The 17165-nt window shown below is 41.7% G+C and overlaps 1 protein-coding gene across 1 annotated transcript; it reads left to right on the top strand.

The window, feature by feature from the left end:
- Positions 1-4467: 4467 nt before the first annotated feature.
- On the top strand, positions 4468-17081 carry LOC129829772 (zinc finger protein 217-like). Its single transcript, XM_055891679.1, has 5 exons — positions 4468-4681; positions 6037-7467; positions 12451-12576; positions 13432-15027; positions 15223-17081. The coding sequence occupies exons 2-5, from the start codon at positions 6171-6173 to the stop codon at positions 15321-15323; spliced, it is 3120 nt and encodes a 1039-aa protein (XP_055747654.1). The 5' UTR covers positions 4468-4681; positions 6037-6170; the 3' UTR covers positions 15324-17081.
- The last annotated feature ends 84 nt before the right edge of the window (positions 17082-17165 follow it).

Genomic DNA, 17165 nt, shown 5'->3' with positions numbered 1-17165 from the left:
ATCACTACAGGCTTCGTGCCATGGATTATCACTACAGGCTCCGGGCCATGGATCATCACTGGAGGCTTCGTGCCATGGATTATCACTGGAGGCTTCAGACCATGGATCATCACTGGAGGCTTCAGACCATGGATCATCACTGGAGGCTTCGTACGTGGAGCCGGAACAGGTCTCACCGGACTGAGGAGACGTACTGGAAGCCTGGTACATGGAGCTGCCACAACGCGTCCTGGCTGGATACCCACTTTAGCTCGGTGAGTGTGGAGAGCTGGCACAGGACGCACTGGGCTAAGAAGGCGCACTGGAGGCATAGTGCCTATAGCCGGCGCAGGATATACTGGGCCGTGGAGGTGCACTGGAGGTCTGGAGTGTAGAGCTGGCACAACGCGTCCTGGCTGAATACTCCCTGTAGCACGGCAAGTGCGGGGAGCTGGAACAGGCCGCACTGGATTGTGCTGGCGAACTGGGGATACCGTGCGTAAAGCTGCCGCAGTATATCCTGGGCCGAAGAGACGCACCGGAGACCAGGAGCGCTGAGCCGGCACAATCCGTCCCGGCTGAATGCCCACTCTAGAACGGCAACTGCGGGGAGCTGGAACAGAGCGCACCGGGCTGTGAATACGCACTGGAGACACCGTGCATATCCCTGCATAACACGGTGCCTGACCGGTCACACGCTCCCCACGGTAAGCACGGGGAGTTGGCTCAGGTCTAAACCCTGACTCCCCCAATCCCCCCCCCCTATCGGGCTTCCGTCATTGCTGTGACTCCTGGTCTCGTCGCCATTCCTCCCTCGCTGCTTCCACCTGTTCCCATGGGAGGCGATCCCTTCCGGCCAGGATCTCCTCCCACGTCCAGGATCCTTTGCCGTCCAGGATGTCCTCCCATGTCCACTCCTCCTGGCCACGCTGCTTGGTCCGGTTTTGGTGGGATCTTCTGTTACGGCTCTCGTCGAAAGGAGTGGACCAAAGCGCAGCGTGGAAAGTAATCATGATTTTTATTATCAAGAAACACTCAAACAAAATAACCAAAGTGAAAACGAAAGCGCACAGTTCTGTCAGGTACAGACACGAAACAGAAAACAAGATCCCTCAACTGAAGGTGGGAAAAAGGGCTGCCTAAGTATGATCCCCAATCAGAGACAACGATAGACAGCTGCCTCTGATTGGGAACCATACTCGACCAACAAAGAAATATACAAACTAGAATGCCCACCCCAAATCACACCCTGACCTAACCAAATAGAGAAATAAAAAGGCTCTCTAAGGTCAGGGCGTGACAGTTATAAAGGAAGCTGATCCATGAATCTGGAAGGGAACAATGGACTCAGCTGTTGCTGACACATCCAGACAAGATCAAGTCTACTTGCATAATAGTCTGTGAGGAGGACCTGACTCATGCATCTATCCCTCCATCACATACCAGAGCTGCGTGTTGAATACAAAATAATTACTTGTTTTGCTAATATGCTAAAAGATTATTTGCACACTTTTCTCACCAACTCTATAATACAAATTGTTTTGTTTTCTTATTTTGTAGAATAGAGGCTGATATTAGCTTTAATAATATACCAATGACCTGAAATATAACAATTAATTGAAGTTAACTTTTGGGAAAAATTTTAGTTAATCTTTTTTATTTGATTCTATTCTATTCTAAATGTCTGTTAATACAAACAATAGTGTATTATACTTATTTTGTGTTGACAATACGATATATTCTTGGCAAATGTTCTTTTGTGTCTTCTTGCAACTCAAATCAGAGGCAGATGTGTGCTTATTGCTCCATGAATTATTGACTGAACAGAGCAACTTCTTTACTCTGTTACGATCATCGGACAATACAAGCTGTAAGCAACAAGTTATGCACCAGGACTAGCTATGGAATTTCATGTTTAGATCGTTTCATCAGTATCAGACATCATACTGCCATTCCAGATTGCTAGCTTTTCACAAAGCCTTTGTGGCCAGGGAACAATGGGAAATGAGCGGGAGGCCACCGTGTGTGTCACATGTGGTGCCTTTGATTAACATTCTAGACTTGTTTGTATGACAGGAACTCAGGATAAAGCAAGGACATAAAAAAGGCTACAAATAACCAAATGTTGTTTAATACACTTAAAGTAAAATAGGTACAGTATTGCTTCTTCATTCAACAATAAGCAATATGTTGATGAAGAATAGAATCCCCTGCTTGGCCATATGTTCAGTTCAAGACATTTACATGGGTCAAATAAATAAAGCAATGATCACATGAAACTATGATCAAAACTTAATTTGAATATAAACATGACACTGGAAATCTATTTGGCTGTCAACACAATATTAATGTATCTATGGTGCCAGAAAGATATGACTGCTCTGTGAGTTTGTTTTTTCCCATAACAGGTTTTTTTCTGACATTGATGTATTATGTAGCCTAAATTCATGTTTCTGACACAAGCCTGGTGGGTTATTGAGACATCAAAATCGTGTCACTCAGAGACCAGAATACCTCCTGGGGACATTTTCTTGGTGTTTGCTATAACCTGCTCTGTAGACAACAGAGGGAGTTGGACATGTCCCAAATGGCTGTGGTGGTGCTCCACACGATTGCCTGTGTGTTCTGGGTTCTTTCTGGGTTCAACATGCAGGCTGGGTGGAGCTACATGGCAACGTTTCAGCCAGTTGCTGGAGATGTTTTGGCAAATGCCTGTTGACAGCAGTCGATGTGGATTTGTTCACTGTTCTTCACCCTTGACAGCTGGGGAAGGGTTTCATTGAGAACAATTTTTTTTTTAAAGAATGGTTCAGTCTGGTGTGATGAATGCCTTCTTCATTGAACATATTCATCTCAATGTCTATTTTGTTGACTATCATGCCAATGAAAAACAAGGAGATCTTATAATTCTTATGTGTTCTATTCTATATAATTCTGTGATGTAATATTTGTTTTAAGTCTAACCAGCAATGCAAGTAAAACTATCTAGATCTCTTTGTTCATTAATCATCAAGTCTCTAAATTAACTAAAACTAACAAAGCTGTAACATAGAACCTTTATCACTCAAGAGTTGTTTACCTAAGCTAGTAGAAAAGGAGGTTTAGGGTGGGGTTAACATCCAACATCCAGTGACAGTGTGATTGTGTTTAGGTTTCCTGACTATCTTGAGCCATCTCAAAATCAAGAAGGGCGAGTATTCATGAGGTAAAGTAGTACTAATACATACTTTCTGTGAAAAAGCACATTGTGAATAGAGTAGTCAATGGCATAATAATTGAAAGTGGAACCACAATGAGATCCATGCTATTGCCAGCTGTCAGAGGAGCTGGGGTGGGGGAGGGGTGAAGCAGTTGCTTTGACATGCATGTACTCTGATGAAAAGAGGAGGAAAGGTGATCAATTGTACTAAGAAAGAATAAAGTATTGGTCTTAACTTTACATTGATTATTAGTAAATACATGTAGCAATCAAGTTTTTTCTAGCTCACCTTGAATAGAATGTATGTTAGTTCACTTCATAGATTTTTCATTTTCCATTCAGTAGATCCCTGTATTTCATGGTTGCATTGTAGGCTATGGTATGTTATGGATTGAATTATCATGGTTATTTCTGAACATTTTGGTATCTTACAATAGGACAAGTATTCAAAATCATAATTTTAATACTTTTTGAGTTTCAATAGTCTACATCTGACCAAAACTAAAATATAACCTGATTTCCAAAAAACATTCAAATAAGAAAAAAGGGAAATGTTGAATAGCCAAATTACTTTTGCAGTGATAATTTGATATAAATACAAAGCTATAAGGCTACCATTCAATGCTGGAAACACACAGTGACCTGTTGCTGCATAGCACATCATCCCACATGTATCTGTGAGTTGTAGGTCCCCATCCCCCCTCTCCACATGGTGCTCTGTTCTGTTGCAGTGGGAAGTGGAGTGAGAGACATGTAAAAGTCAACTCTTTGTCTGAACAAGATGGCGTTGAGACTTTTGCTTAGAACAAAGTTCATAAAACATTGATATTTTATTTAGGCCTATTTGCTAACTAACTGTGACTGTCTCAAATGGGAAATTATGTAGGATAAAACCACATTTGTACCATACCATATACAGAATAGAATCACACTGTTATCTTTCAACAAATAGCCAATAATCTTATCTAGGCCTATCCTCTAACTTTCAGACCAACTCAATAGCTGACTAACCATCCACATGACACAACCGCCATTACAATGATTACATTTGGGCAGTCCACCTTGTTCTTGTGTTTTGTAATAGATCTACAGACCTTCTGTTACCTTGCTTTCATAAGAGATAAATATGTGTGTGCCCCACTATTGTTTATTATGTAATTAGGTTACATTGTATTATACATTTTATTTTATATAATTATTTACTTCGTCAAAAGTTGCGACCACGTGACTGTTGTCCCTGTTTCGCTTTTGGGGCTGTAGTGCACGCGCTACTTCTGTCCCCGATTCGTTGAGCGCGAGCCTCACAATTCAACAGCTGCACATAGCGACTTGCAAATATTCAGTAAGAACAATATGACCGACAATTGTTGGAAGGTGAACAAATTTGGCTAGCTGCTATTATTCATGAATTAGCTAGTTTAGCGACAGGATGTAACACGCAGTTTATTTCACTTAGATATATAATTTCGATGAATTGAAAGTTTACCTGGAAAGCCTGAATTGGTAGGTATTGGTGAGTTATCTGCAGTTTATATAAAACGAGCGTATTGATTGATTACTAGCTAACTAAATTAGCTAATGTTATTGAACTATTTCTCAAGATGAATTCAAATGATGGTTAATTAGGATATCTGTTTTATTTCCTACCTTTCACCCATTAACTATGTCTGAGTCCAGAAATTGTTGGCGATGTCTTTGTGCCTGTTAAATTAGGAATTTCCGTGCTTGGCTAGCTAGAAAGCTAATTTGCTGAATTTCCCAATGTTTGATAGGAAGTTGCTGTCCCCGTGTCTATCAGTGGTTAACTAGCTAACGTTAGTAGGATGTAGCAGAATGAGTTACAGAAGTGACTATTGAATTCTACCTATATTGAAAATAATCCAATAGAAAAGCACGATTTATTTTTATGTGGGACATTAATAACTAGCTAACTTTAAGACTTCACATATTAACCATCTAATTTGGCATGCATTACAGATTCATAACCTTTGGATTAACTCGACGAGTGGCTCATTTGTCTTTTATCACGTTGCATGTGTTGGATAACAAATTGGAGACCTGTTTGCATAGCTGATTAAACATCAGTCAAATAACGTGCTACTTTACTATCTAGTTTTATGACTATCAGAAATATCTTATATAAAAATAGGTGGCTGACGGGGATGGGTCACAGAGAAGCCTAATATTTTAAGACTATTATTTTCTCATCATGGTTGATGACACTTCCTTAGTCGACAACTTCCACTGATTGCCAACACAGGTCATCTTGTCTTGGCTTGTTGAACAAAGAATGAACACATTCTGCTAGGTCAGTTTGGAAGTGGAAACCAAAATAGTTAAACAAATATTTAATGATTTCATTTAAATTACAAGCAGTTTGTAGACTATCGAGCTGTTTATGCAATGCCATAATTTTAATTAGGATGTATTCATGTATCAACTAGTTTGTCCATTTATTCCACATTTTATCAAACTGCTAAAAATATAACCACAAGCCAAGGCTTTGCATTAATGGCAAACTGTTAAGTGATGTGTTAAATATGTAGCCATGTGCAATAAAATGATGCATTCTTCACAGTACTTCATGCTAAGAGGAAATGAATCTCATATTCAGTTTCAATTTGAGAACTCAATTTCCTTGTTATTTGAGGTAGCTTGGTGCCTTTTAGCATTCATATGCCTCACCTTGCCATAATAATACGTCTGGGATCCTTGGGATGGCCCTACCCCGTTGAAATGTAAAATGGGTAGGGGTTAAGGTTAGGATTTAGGGTAGGGATGTCCCAAGGATCCCCGGATAGCACTGTTCCATGATGTACAACATTAGCCTAACCTTTTCCTTATTTTGTGTTTTACAGGAATCTACTTACTAAGACCTAACTCCCCTGGATGAATCACTGACGATCTTCCACATTGATATTCAGAAATGTCATCCAGTAACTTACTTATAGAATACTTAAGTATATAGATCAATTGCACAACTTTTGAGGAAATGCCAACTCACCTGTTGTTGCCATATGTGGAAAGTCCAGATGGACTTGGACAAGACGTTCTAAATATTAGTAGTGGTGCTAGCATGCCAGGGTCTGGCTCCAGCATGACTCCTCACAGTGCCACCATCACTAACAAAGCTGAGGCTCAGCCCGAGGGAAGCCTGCTGGAAGCCCTGGACTGTATGTTTTGTGACCAGACCTTCACACACCAAGATGACCTGGGCCCACACGTCCTGACCCAGCACCCCACAACACTGTTCGAAACGGCAGTTCTGCGTGTGGAGGCAGAGTTCTTGATCCCAGGTGAGAGGGCCCGGTCCAAACCCAGGTTGCCATCCGTGAAGGAGGTGGTATTTAGCTGCGTTGTGTGTGATCAGGCCACAGAGGGTGCCAGCGAGCTGGAGAGCCACATGAGGACACACAAGGACTGTTTCACTTTTCACTGTAACCTTTGTGGCCGGCGGTTCAAGGAACCCTGGTTTCTGAGGAACCATATGAGGTTCCATAAGGCTAAGGCCCAGCAGAACCTGGATGGTCCAGTTATTATCAATGAAGTCATCCAAGACCAAGTCCCAGAGCCCGTAATCACCCCTTACAAAATGTGCTTTACCTGTGGCTTCTTTTTCACCGATAAACACCATTTGGTGGAACACAGCAAAGTACATAATAAAGAATTAGATGCTGATAAAAAAAGAGAGAATGATAGACAGGAAGATCCCCTCAGTCAACAAGGTTTTTTACAGGTACTCAACCTTCGCCCCCTCTTTGAGGAAAGTAGTATACCAGAGAGATCTTCTAGGTGGATTGCCCAACTAGACCCTTTCAACACCTACCAGGCCTGGCAACTTGCCACCAAGGGAAAGATAGCAGTTTGTCCAAGTGTGGCTAAAGATGTAGGCCTAATCCAAGACCACAGCTCTAACAACGAGGACTCTGGCTCAGATAAAGAACTGACAAACATCTGGTCAGAAGGCCAAGAAGGTGACAACAAGTGTGTTAAAGACAACTTGGGTAGAGAACTGAGATCCAGACAGACTGCTGGAGAGACCCCATCACCAGAACCTGATCAGAAGTCAAGTCGAAATGACAAGCCGACGCACTGTGAGGACTGTGGGAGGACATTCAGGACGTACCACCAGCTTGTTCTCCACTCCAGGGTGCACAAGAGGGAGAGGGGTGAGGTGGAGAGCCCCACCGCCTTCATTGATGGCAAGCTCTCCAGAGCAGGGTCCCCCAAAGAAGAGGGGTCTGAAGACGGGTCAGATGACGGAGCACCGGGAGATGCCTTCTATTCAGGTAAATACAGCAACCTAATGTTTAAGAAACAAACATTTGTTTTCTATTAAGGAAAGGTGGATTTACAGTTTTTCCCAACTGTTAACACACGTTTGCTGAAACTACATCTCCGGTACTCAAAACTCTGAACACAAAACAGTTAGCCAATTTACCCAAACCCCACAGACATCTTCCAAAATGAAACACAGAAATCAACATCATGTACTCCCTGCTCAAAATGAAACTCTGCATACAAATGAGACACACACATCAAATGAATCTAACTTAGTGACAACCAAGATCACACTAATGTGACATATTCAAAACACTATCTAGGGATGCACGATATATCGTGAACATTTCTGAATCAGCCAATATTAGCTTTAAATGCCATCATCGGTATCGGTTCGATGTCTGGTTTAACGGCGACGTTAAAAACCGATGTCAAAGCTACCGTGCATACCTATGTAACGTAGGTACATGACGTAATAACGGCACTTAAATTTTGCGCTACAAGTGCAACACAGCATTCCTAACCTAGCCCACAATGTCTGCTGTGAGCAGTCAACAAGTCCAGCAGTCATTTGAAAGAGTAAGAAAATTTCAGCGAGACAACTCAAAGGCGAAATCCATTAACTCCAAGATAATGGCATTCATTGCCCTTGACAATCAGCCGTGGGTGATGTTGGCTTTCGCCGACTGGTCGAGCACCGGTACACACTACCACGTGTACTATTTTTCAGATGTTGCCCTACCGGAGTTACACAGTAATAGTGTCACTGCTATTAGCGTCACAATATACATACTATGGAATGTCGTTTGGGTCTTTGCGTGTCAAAAAAGATAAGAGTAGCACTGTCAAAGCTGTACAAAAAAGTCTGCAAACACATTGTAAATGATGTTTACAATACCGCGTTGGTAATAAAGCATTATTTGTTCGACTGCAACTTCTGGGGTAGCTAGCTTTAGCTTGGTACCTAGCTAGCACCAATATAACCAGCCAGATAACAATGACCGGTAGAAACTCCAGTCATTTTCATTATTCTTAGCAATGATTTAGGAATCCTTGTAAGTATTTGCAAGGTTGCCACTTCTTGTTCGCCTAATGAAATTGAACTTAAATAGCTAGCCAGCTACTTAACCCTGTTGCCCAAAGCTAACGTTATAAGCAGCCAGCTAGCTTCATCTGGCTAGTGACGCATGACCAGACCGGGTTATGTTGTGAAGCTAGCCACAATAAGGATTAGGCACAATAGTGGAATTTAGTTTGCCTTCAAAATAAGTGTAATTGACAGTGATGCAGATGAATACATATAGTACAATTATGCCATACTTTTATTTTGAAGGCTAACTGCAAATCCACTATTGTGGCTAATCCTTATTGTGGCTAGCTTCACATAGATGGGTCCGACCACCATTAATCAAATAAGAACTGTCTTATAAATTAGGGTTATTTTAGATGACACCTAGCTATATAGTTAGCTCACTAACTATAGCTACTGAAACAGATTGTCGTGTTATTTGACATCTTTTTTGACACACAAAGACAAAAACGGCATTCCATAGAAATCCTGATTTGAAAATGAAACAACTGAACAACGAAACAGCACAGCTGAAACAACAGCACAAGTAAGTGAAAGAAATCGGTTTTGATTATGTTTTACTGGTAATGGGTATATACGTAAATGCCAACAAAATAACTTTTTGATCAGTGTAACCTTTATTTAACTAGGCAAGTGAGTTAATAACAAATTCTTATTTACAATGACGCCCCGGACGACGCTGGGCCAATTGTGCGCCGCCCTATGGGACTCCCAATCACGGCCGGATGAGACAGCCTGGATTCGAACCAGGGACTGTAGTGACGCCTCTTGCGCTGAGATGCAGTGCCTTAGACCGCTGCGTCCGTGTGTGTTAACTATTTAACTGTACTAGAATGCTTAAAAGGCTGCTAAAATTTTAAATATTGGTTATCAGTATTGTTTTTTTTTGGCAAGGAAAATATAGGATATCGGTTTTGGCAAAAAAATTAATATCGGTGCATCACTACTACTATCAGAACCTATTTCAGTGTAAAGACTAATAATTTGTGATATTGTATATTGTTTGCGTATATTTGTGTTCCAAGAAAGGAACACAAATGCAAGATGCGGGCTATGGTTGATAAGCTCACTCTGATGTTGTGGAAGATGGCAGAGTTTTCAATAACCTGTTGGATTTCCCGCAGTTTTATGGCATTATTTTCAACTACCATTTGCACAATGGCAGCCTCTTGTTCATCTGTAAATAGACTTGTTTTACCACCACGTGGTTGTCGTCTTTCAGTTCTCAAAAAAAAAATAGCATACACTACAGTATACAACATAAACATGTTACAAAATAGTATACCTTCCAATTCCATACATACAGTAGTACATGAAACATTGACTTTGTTTCAACTTACAGTATGTATTGGAACCTACAGTCTTTACTGTGCTTTATGTTGTACTACTGTCAAGTAGTAGATAGGTAAACTCAGCAAAAAAAGAACCGTCCCTTTTTCAGGACCCTGTCTTTCAAAGATAGTTTGTAAAAATCCAAGTAACTTCACAGATCTTCATTGTAAAGGGTTTAAACACTGTTTCCCATGATTGTTCAATGAACCATAAACAATTAATAAACATGCACCTGTGGAACGGTCGTTAAGACACTAACAGCTTACAGGTGGTAGGCAATTAAGGTCACAGTTATGAAAACTAAAGAGGCCTTTCTACTAACTCTGAAAAACACCAAAAGAACAATGGCAGCCTCTTGTTCATCTGTAAATAGACTTGTTTTACCACCACGTGGTTGTCGTCTTTCAGTTCTCAAAAAAAAAATAGCATACACTACAGTATACAACATAAACATGTTACAAAATAGTATACCTTCCAATTCCATACATACAGTAGTACATGAAACATTGACTTTGTTTCAACTTACAGTATGTATTGGAACCTACAGTCTTTACTGTGCTTTATGTTGTACTACTGTCAAGTAGTAGATAGGTAAACTCAGCAAAAAAAGAACCGTCCCTTTTTCAGGACCCTGTCTTTCAAAGATAGTTTGTAAAAATCCAAGTAACTTCACAGATCTTCATTGTAAAGGGTTTAAACACTGTTTCCCATGATTGTTCAATGAACCATAAACAATTAATAAACATGCACCTGTGGAACGGTCGTTAAGACACTAACAGCTTACAGGTGGTAGGCAATTAAGGTCACAGTTATGAAAACTAAAGAGGCCTTTCTACTAACTCTGAAAAACACCAAAAGAAAGATGCCCAGGGTCCCCTTAGGCATGCTGCAAGGAGGCATGAGGACTGCAGATGTGGCCAGGGCATTAAATTGCAATGTCCGTACTGTGAGACGCCTAAGACAGTGCTACAGGGAGACAGGACGGACAGCTGATCGTCCTTGCAGTGGCAGACCACGTGTAACAACACCTGCACAGGATCGGTACATCCGAACATCACTCCATCAGTGCTCAGACGGTCCGCTATAGGCTGAGAGATGCTGTACTGAGGGCTTGTAGGCCTGTTGTAAGGCAGGTCCTCACCAGACATCACTGGCAACAACGTCGCCTATGGGCACACACCCACCGTTGCTGGACCAGACAGGACTGGCAAAAAGTGCTCTTCACTGACGAGTCGCGGTTTTGTCTCACCAGGGGTGATGATCAGATTCGCGTTTATCGTTGAAGGAATTACACCGAGCGTTACACCGAGGCCTTGTACGCTGGAGCGGGATCAATTTGGAGGTGGAGGGTGCGTCATGGTCTGGGGCGGTGTGTCACAGCATCATTAGATTAAGCTTGTTGTCATTGCAGGCAATCTCAACGCTGTGCGTTACAGAGAAGACATCCTCCTCCCTCATGTGGTACCCTTCCTGCAGGCTCATCCTGACATGACCCTCCAGCATGACAATGCCACCAGCCATACTGCTCGTTCTGTGCATGATTTCCTGCAAGACAGGAATGTCAGTGTTCTGCCATGGCCAGCGAAGAGCCCGGATCTCAATCCCATTGAGCACGTCTGGGACCTGTTGGATCGGAGGGTGAGGGCTAGGGCCATTTACCCCAGAAATGTCCGGGAACTTGCATGTGCCTGGTGGAAGAGTGGGGTAACATCTCAAAGCAACAACTGGCAAATCTGGTGCAGTCCATGAGGAGGAGATGCACTGCAGTACTTAATGCAGCTGGTGGCCACACCAGATACTGACTTTTGATTTTGACCCCCCTTTGTTCAGGTACACATTATTCCATTTCTGTTAGTCACATGTCTGTGGAACTTGTTCAGTTTGTCTCAGTTGTTGAATCTTGTTATGTTCATACAAATATTTACACATGTTAAGTTTGCTGAAAATAAACGCAGTTGACAGTGAGAGGACGTTTCTTTCTTTGCTGAGTTTATGTACTGGAGACATTGGACCTTTTATCATTTTGGAACGTCCAGATAATGTATGCTACGGTGAAGCAGCTCAGATTGGCCTGCACTCTGCCCAGTCTCTCCAAAGGTCAAACCACAGTTGCCTGAATTTCATCAGAGATTACTCTTCTTGTTCCTAATTTTCTTACACATCTACACCCACCTCTACCTGTGAAGCGTGATAGTGATCAATTGGTAATTGAGCTTAGCTTGTTGAAAAGTGTTGCTTTTTATGAAGGTCGTGCCAAAGGTAGATAATTGTGTGTTTTGCCAAATGTTAAAAATTGCAATCTCAGTGTAAAGCAAAACATGTGCCAGTAGTATTCCAATTTGGTGTTGCTTCTGGTAAATGAGTTACAGGTTTGGGTCATTGTGCCTCATGGGCCAGTTTTAGTGTGTAAATAATTGGGGAAACCCTGTAAACGGACATTTTATTTTTAACAGTTCCCTCTACTGGTCATTTACAGGTTATGCAAATCCACTTGCTTCACACAAGTTTTTGTAAGTAGACTATTTGGTCATGTGAAGAAATCAATCTCCTGTTTTTGTTTTCTCTACAGATAAAAGTGAAGATGGATTTGATCAAACGAAGGTGAAAGATCTTGTGTCCTCCAGGGAGTGTAGTTACTGTGGCAAGACATTCCGTTCCAGCTATTACCTCAACATTCACCTCAGGACCCATACAGGTAAACATTATGTAATTCTGGGAAGCCTGATTTATGTTATTTTTAGTGCTACATGAATATTGATTACTGCATTGTTGGGTTTATAGCTTGCAAGAAAGGCATTTCACTGTACTTGTGCATGTGACATTGGAACTTGAAATAGGCTGCACAATTGGGAAATGTATAGCTGATATTTGGCTCTAAGGTTTAACATGAAGTTGGATGCGCTTACTCTGAGTGCTAGAGGTGTAACTGTACTGAACCGTTCGGTAATGGGACCTCGATTTGGTCCGCACTGTGAACCCAAAATAAATATATAGAAAATGAAATAAACACTAGGCTTATAGGCTATTCCGATGCTGCGTTGTATGCCTCTTGAGTAAATTGCGTTGTACTAAAAATTACAATCTTAATTGCTGTATTTCTCTGTCCTTTTGAGGTGCAACCAGGAACTACTTCTGTTCTTTTGTAAGAAAACGGCATAAGCCTATACAATTTCTGAGCCATGTTTACATATTGATTTCATACACATGTTGCACTTTAATTTATTGTTGTTGATGAGTAATCATTTAAGAAAATACAAAGTGAAATGTTGGTGTTCCTGATTGTGCTCTCGTCAGGCATTACATGATCAAAGATGGAATCAGGAATTAACAGAAATTAACTACAGTAACTGTTGGCGTTTCATTTTCCCGTTAACCGAACCGTGACCTCAAAACCACAAAATGTACCGAACTGTGATCCCAAAACTGCAATACATACCAAACCGTTACACCCCTGTGTTCTGTATGTAGTACGTTCAGCATTTAATTCATCTGAAGACTATTTGCTGTTAGGATCCAATTGTGCTTATGCAATTCTATTTTTGTCTTTCAGGTGAAAAACCATACAAATGTATATACTGTGACTATGCTGCAGCCCAGAAAACCTCACTGAGATATCACTTAGATAGACATCACAAGGACAAACCTTACACTGACATCCCCAATAAGCCTGTGATATCTGTGCCATCTCCCAGTGAGAAAGAATTCACCAGAAACAGAGAAGACAGACGGGTCCCCAACCGATCCAAACTGTGGCCAACTCCCAATGTCAGGCCTGCAACCAAACCTTGTGCCATTATGAAACCAGAGGATAGATTTAATAGCATTGGTGTCAAGATTGCCAGCCCACTTGCTCAAGTGAATGCTGGGTATGGGAAATTGATTTCTGCGGCTGCTTACTCTTCTTCTGCACACATAAAATGTCCCGTACCTGTTAACCTGAAGATGGAAGGACAGGAGACAAAACACCCCATACCTGTTAACCTGAAGATGGAAGGACAGGAGACAAATCACACTTTACCTGTTAACCTGAAGATGGAAGGACAGGAGACAAATCACACTTTACCTGTTAACCTGAAGATGGAAGGACAGGAGACAAATCACACTTTACCTGTTAACCTGAAGATGGAAGGAAAGGAAAGGAATGACGAGGGCTTCAGCGCCCCATTAAATTTGTCCTTAAAAGTGTCACTTTCCATCTCCGCCACCCTAAGGAATGTGTTGATTTCCAACGCCTGTTCGTCCTGTGCCTTCAGCACTCTGTACCCAGAGGTCCTGCTCATGCACAAGAAGCTGCTTCACAAGGAGAAGTCTGACGTAACTAAGAAGAACAGAAGTCTAAAACTGAAGCGTTATACTGGCTGCCCCCCTGCCCTTGAGGGCAAAGATGTCACCCTGCTGCCTCCTGTAGATCGGAGACACCCTCGCCGGACCAAATCCCCAACCCCTCAGCCTCCTGGAAAACCTACAGGAAAGACTCACCCCTCCAACCCTCCTCATGGGCCTAAACAGTCTCTCACAAATGAACACCGGAAGGAGATTGTCCAGGCCCGGGGCTCCAATCAGTGGTACAGGATGATGATGATGCCACCTACCACCAGCCAGGGCCAATCCAGGTTTACAGAGCGAGCAGAACAATCCAAAACCAACGGTATAAAATATAGCAGACCTGTAATGGAGAGACCGAGGCAGAGCCTATCGGACAGCAGAGTGGCAAGTGACTTAAGAAGTGGTCCTGTGATGAGCGGTAGTGTTGTAATCTGGCCCTCAGATGCTGCCAGGCTATGCCTCTCCAGCCGGTTCGGTAGTCTGCCCCCAATGGACGTTGGTGGTGGACCTTCCAGTAAGAGGCAGAGATTCTCTGGGCTCCCCGGAAGGGAAACGGAGACTGTTGATACTGGCTTTAGGATGGAGGACAGGTACAACAGACTGCTTCCCTCGGGAAGAAATGGAGCCTCTCCCTCTCACAGGCCGCAGGCCTATGCCCCAGTCAAAGCGTCCAACCCTCCAGCCTCTGCAAGCAGCAGCAGTATGGAGATTGACTGGAATATGATCAACATCCTCCGTTCCTACACCCCCAGTGACCTGGCCTCCCTCTACCATCCCACTGTGGCTAACCTCAGTCATGGAGCACAGACAAACCCAAAAGGTATGAACTAAAAGCTTTATCTTATATATTTTCTACACTTTTGCAATTAATTCATCCCATTTTCATGTTAGTGTAGTTGTAAATGTCGTGGGGTTCCATATTAGAGTTGGACAGCTATATCATATTGCCATTATTACGGTTTGTATCAAACTTACTTTGGGGTTACTCCTAAGATTGTCCTCCTCCTCTTCCTAGGGAGTAGGCCATTACTCTACCCAGCTAATATGCTACAGAGGAGAGCCTATTCCAGACCCATCAGTAATGAATGCAGTGGACCCACTGACGAAAGGGCTTAACTGTTCTAATGGTAGGCTATTGTTCTGGTTGACTTCACTGGCCATGTTGTAAGTAACTTTGGCTGTCTTACGTTTTGTGTTGAGATAAATAGATTACATTTGATAGCCTTCCGTAGGTTTGAAATACACTGTGAAGTTCATGCTACAACCATCTTTTGAGTTTACCTGGAGGAAAGGCCTGACCCATAGATAACCTACCCCCACTGATCTATACACATCTATCTAATACAACAGAGTTGAGGTTGTATGCATTGACACATGACTGTTTGAATATCATATTGTTATGGTTGTACTAGATAAAACATGTATAAATGAGAAAAGTGTTAAGAGGAAGTTACCTTTTGTTTGTTAATACGCTGTTCTGTCTAATATGACATGCACTCAGCAATCAAAGGACCATGTTTTTGTAATAGCACTGATGTTGGGTAGGGGTTTATCTGACCTATAGCTTGAGTTCTTAGTTTACAAAACAAAAGCTGTATGTTGACGTATCTTGCCTCAAACTCAATTTATAGACTGTTGACGCTCATAGTAGGCAGTTATTTTTGTGATGATATGAAGCTGCTGTAGCTAGCATGTCTACTATTGAGCCAGTGCATTTTGGAGAGTTGGGAGCAGCATGTCTGTGCCTATAAGTAGTAGTTATTCACTGGATAAACATGATCAGAGCCTGAAGCCAGGAATTCCTGCTACTGGGTATTATGTGAAATGTACATAGAAATGGCTGCTGGTTCTGTTCTGCCTTTGGATTCCACACAACCGACTAGGCTGTAAGAGTGGTAAAACATGGACCAAATATCAAGAGAATATCTGAGGGATTCTAGTTTTTGTGTGCACAAATACTGTTCAGATGTTTATTTTTTTAGATCGACTGTTTTTCCAAACTGTATTCAGGACTCTGTTCATGTTATGCAGGATCCTAAGATAGTATTTTGCCTCAGGTTGGATTGTGTTAACTTGTCTGCCTGCTTTGTCACTGGTTTTTCTGAAGCTGTGGTCTACTACTTGTTGATTCTGTATGTAAGTCAGGGAGAGCAGAGTGAAAGCCTTACTGCAAGAATAACTCAACATTGTACACTGAAAAAACTATTGTTTCAGAACTCAATTTCAGCTCTGATATGATTCTACTTAATTTATGCATTAACTGTTACAAATTAATGCACATGGTGTAGGAAGCCTTCTGATATTTTCAAGCAATTTGGGCACACCAGACTTCTGTTTCATATTTTTGCTGTTATAATTTTTAAGGTGTTATTTATTTCTGTAGATTTTTGTTTTGTTTTCTACGTGTGTGTGTGCAATGTAAAAAGTGAAATATCGCTCAAGAGTTGTATGACTATCACGATGACTCAACGACATTTGGGGCATAGACCAGTAGTGTTATAGTATTTGTTTGTGCCGTTTGAAAATGTCTACAGGTATCTTTCCAAGTCTTACTATAGGCCTACCACCTTCCTGTTTATGTAACCTTGAAACAACTTTTGAGACTTTTTTTTTCCGTCCCTGGAAATGGGCAATTTCAGATTTCTCTTTTCCTGCTTTCATAAGCATGTGGTTATTAAGTTAACATTTAAACCTAAGTTTGGTTTATATATTAGCCTAGGTAATTATTGTGATACTGGACTTAACCTGGTTAGTTGACTTTACTTAGATTTGAGATGCGATGCTATGTCTGACTATGCTGCTCTACAGTAGTTTATACAGTGATTTCACCCAGTGTGGTTTACGTTCGCCTAATAAATGATAGCCATGTCAGTACATGCATTCATTTTTTCTTCAGTTTTCACTTTTCTATGTTGTGACCTCATTGTTTGGTCTTTTGACTTAGATCAAGTGTAATTG

Source organism: Salvelinus fontinalis, chromosome 31 (assembly GCF_029448725.1).
Source record: "Salvelinus fontinalis isolate EN_2023a chromosome 31, ASM2944872v1, whole genome shotgun sequence".
Classification (NCBI taxonomy): Eukaryota; Metazoa; Chordata; class Actinopteri; order Salmoniformes; family Salmonidae; genus Salvelinus; species Salvelinus fontinalis.
The sequence above is the reverse complement of the archived record's forward strand: the minus strand, read 5'-3'. Positions and strand labels throughout refer to the sequence as shown.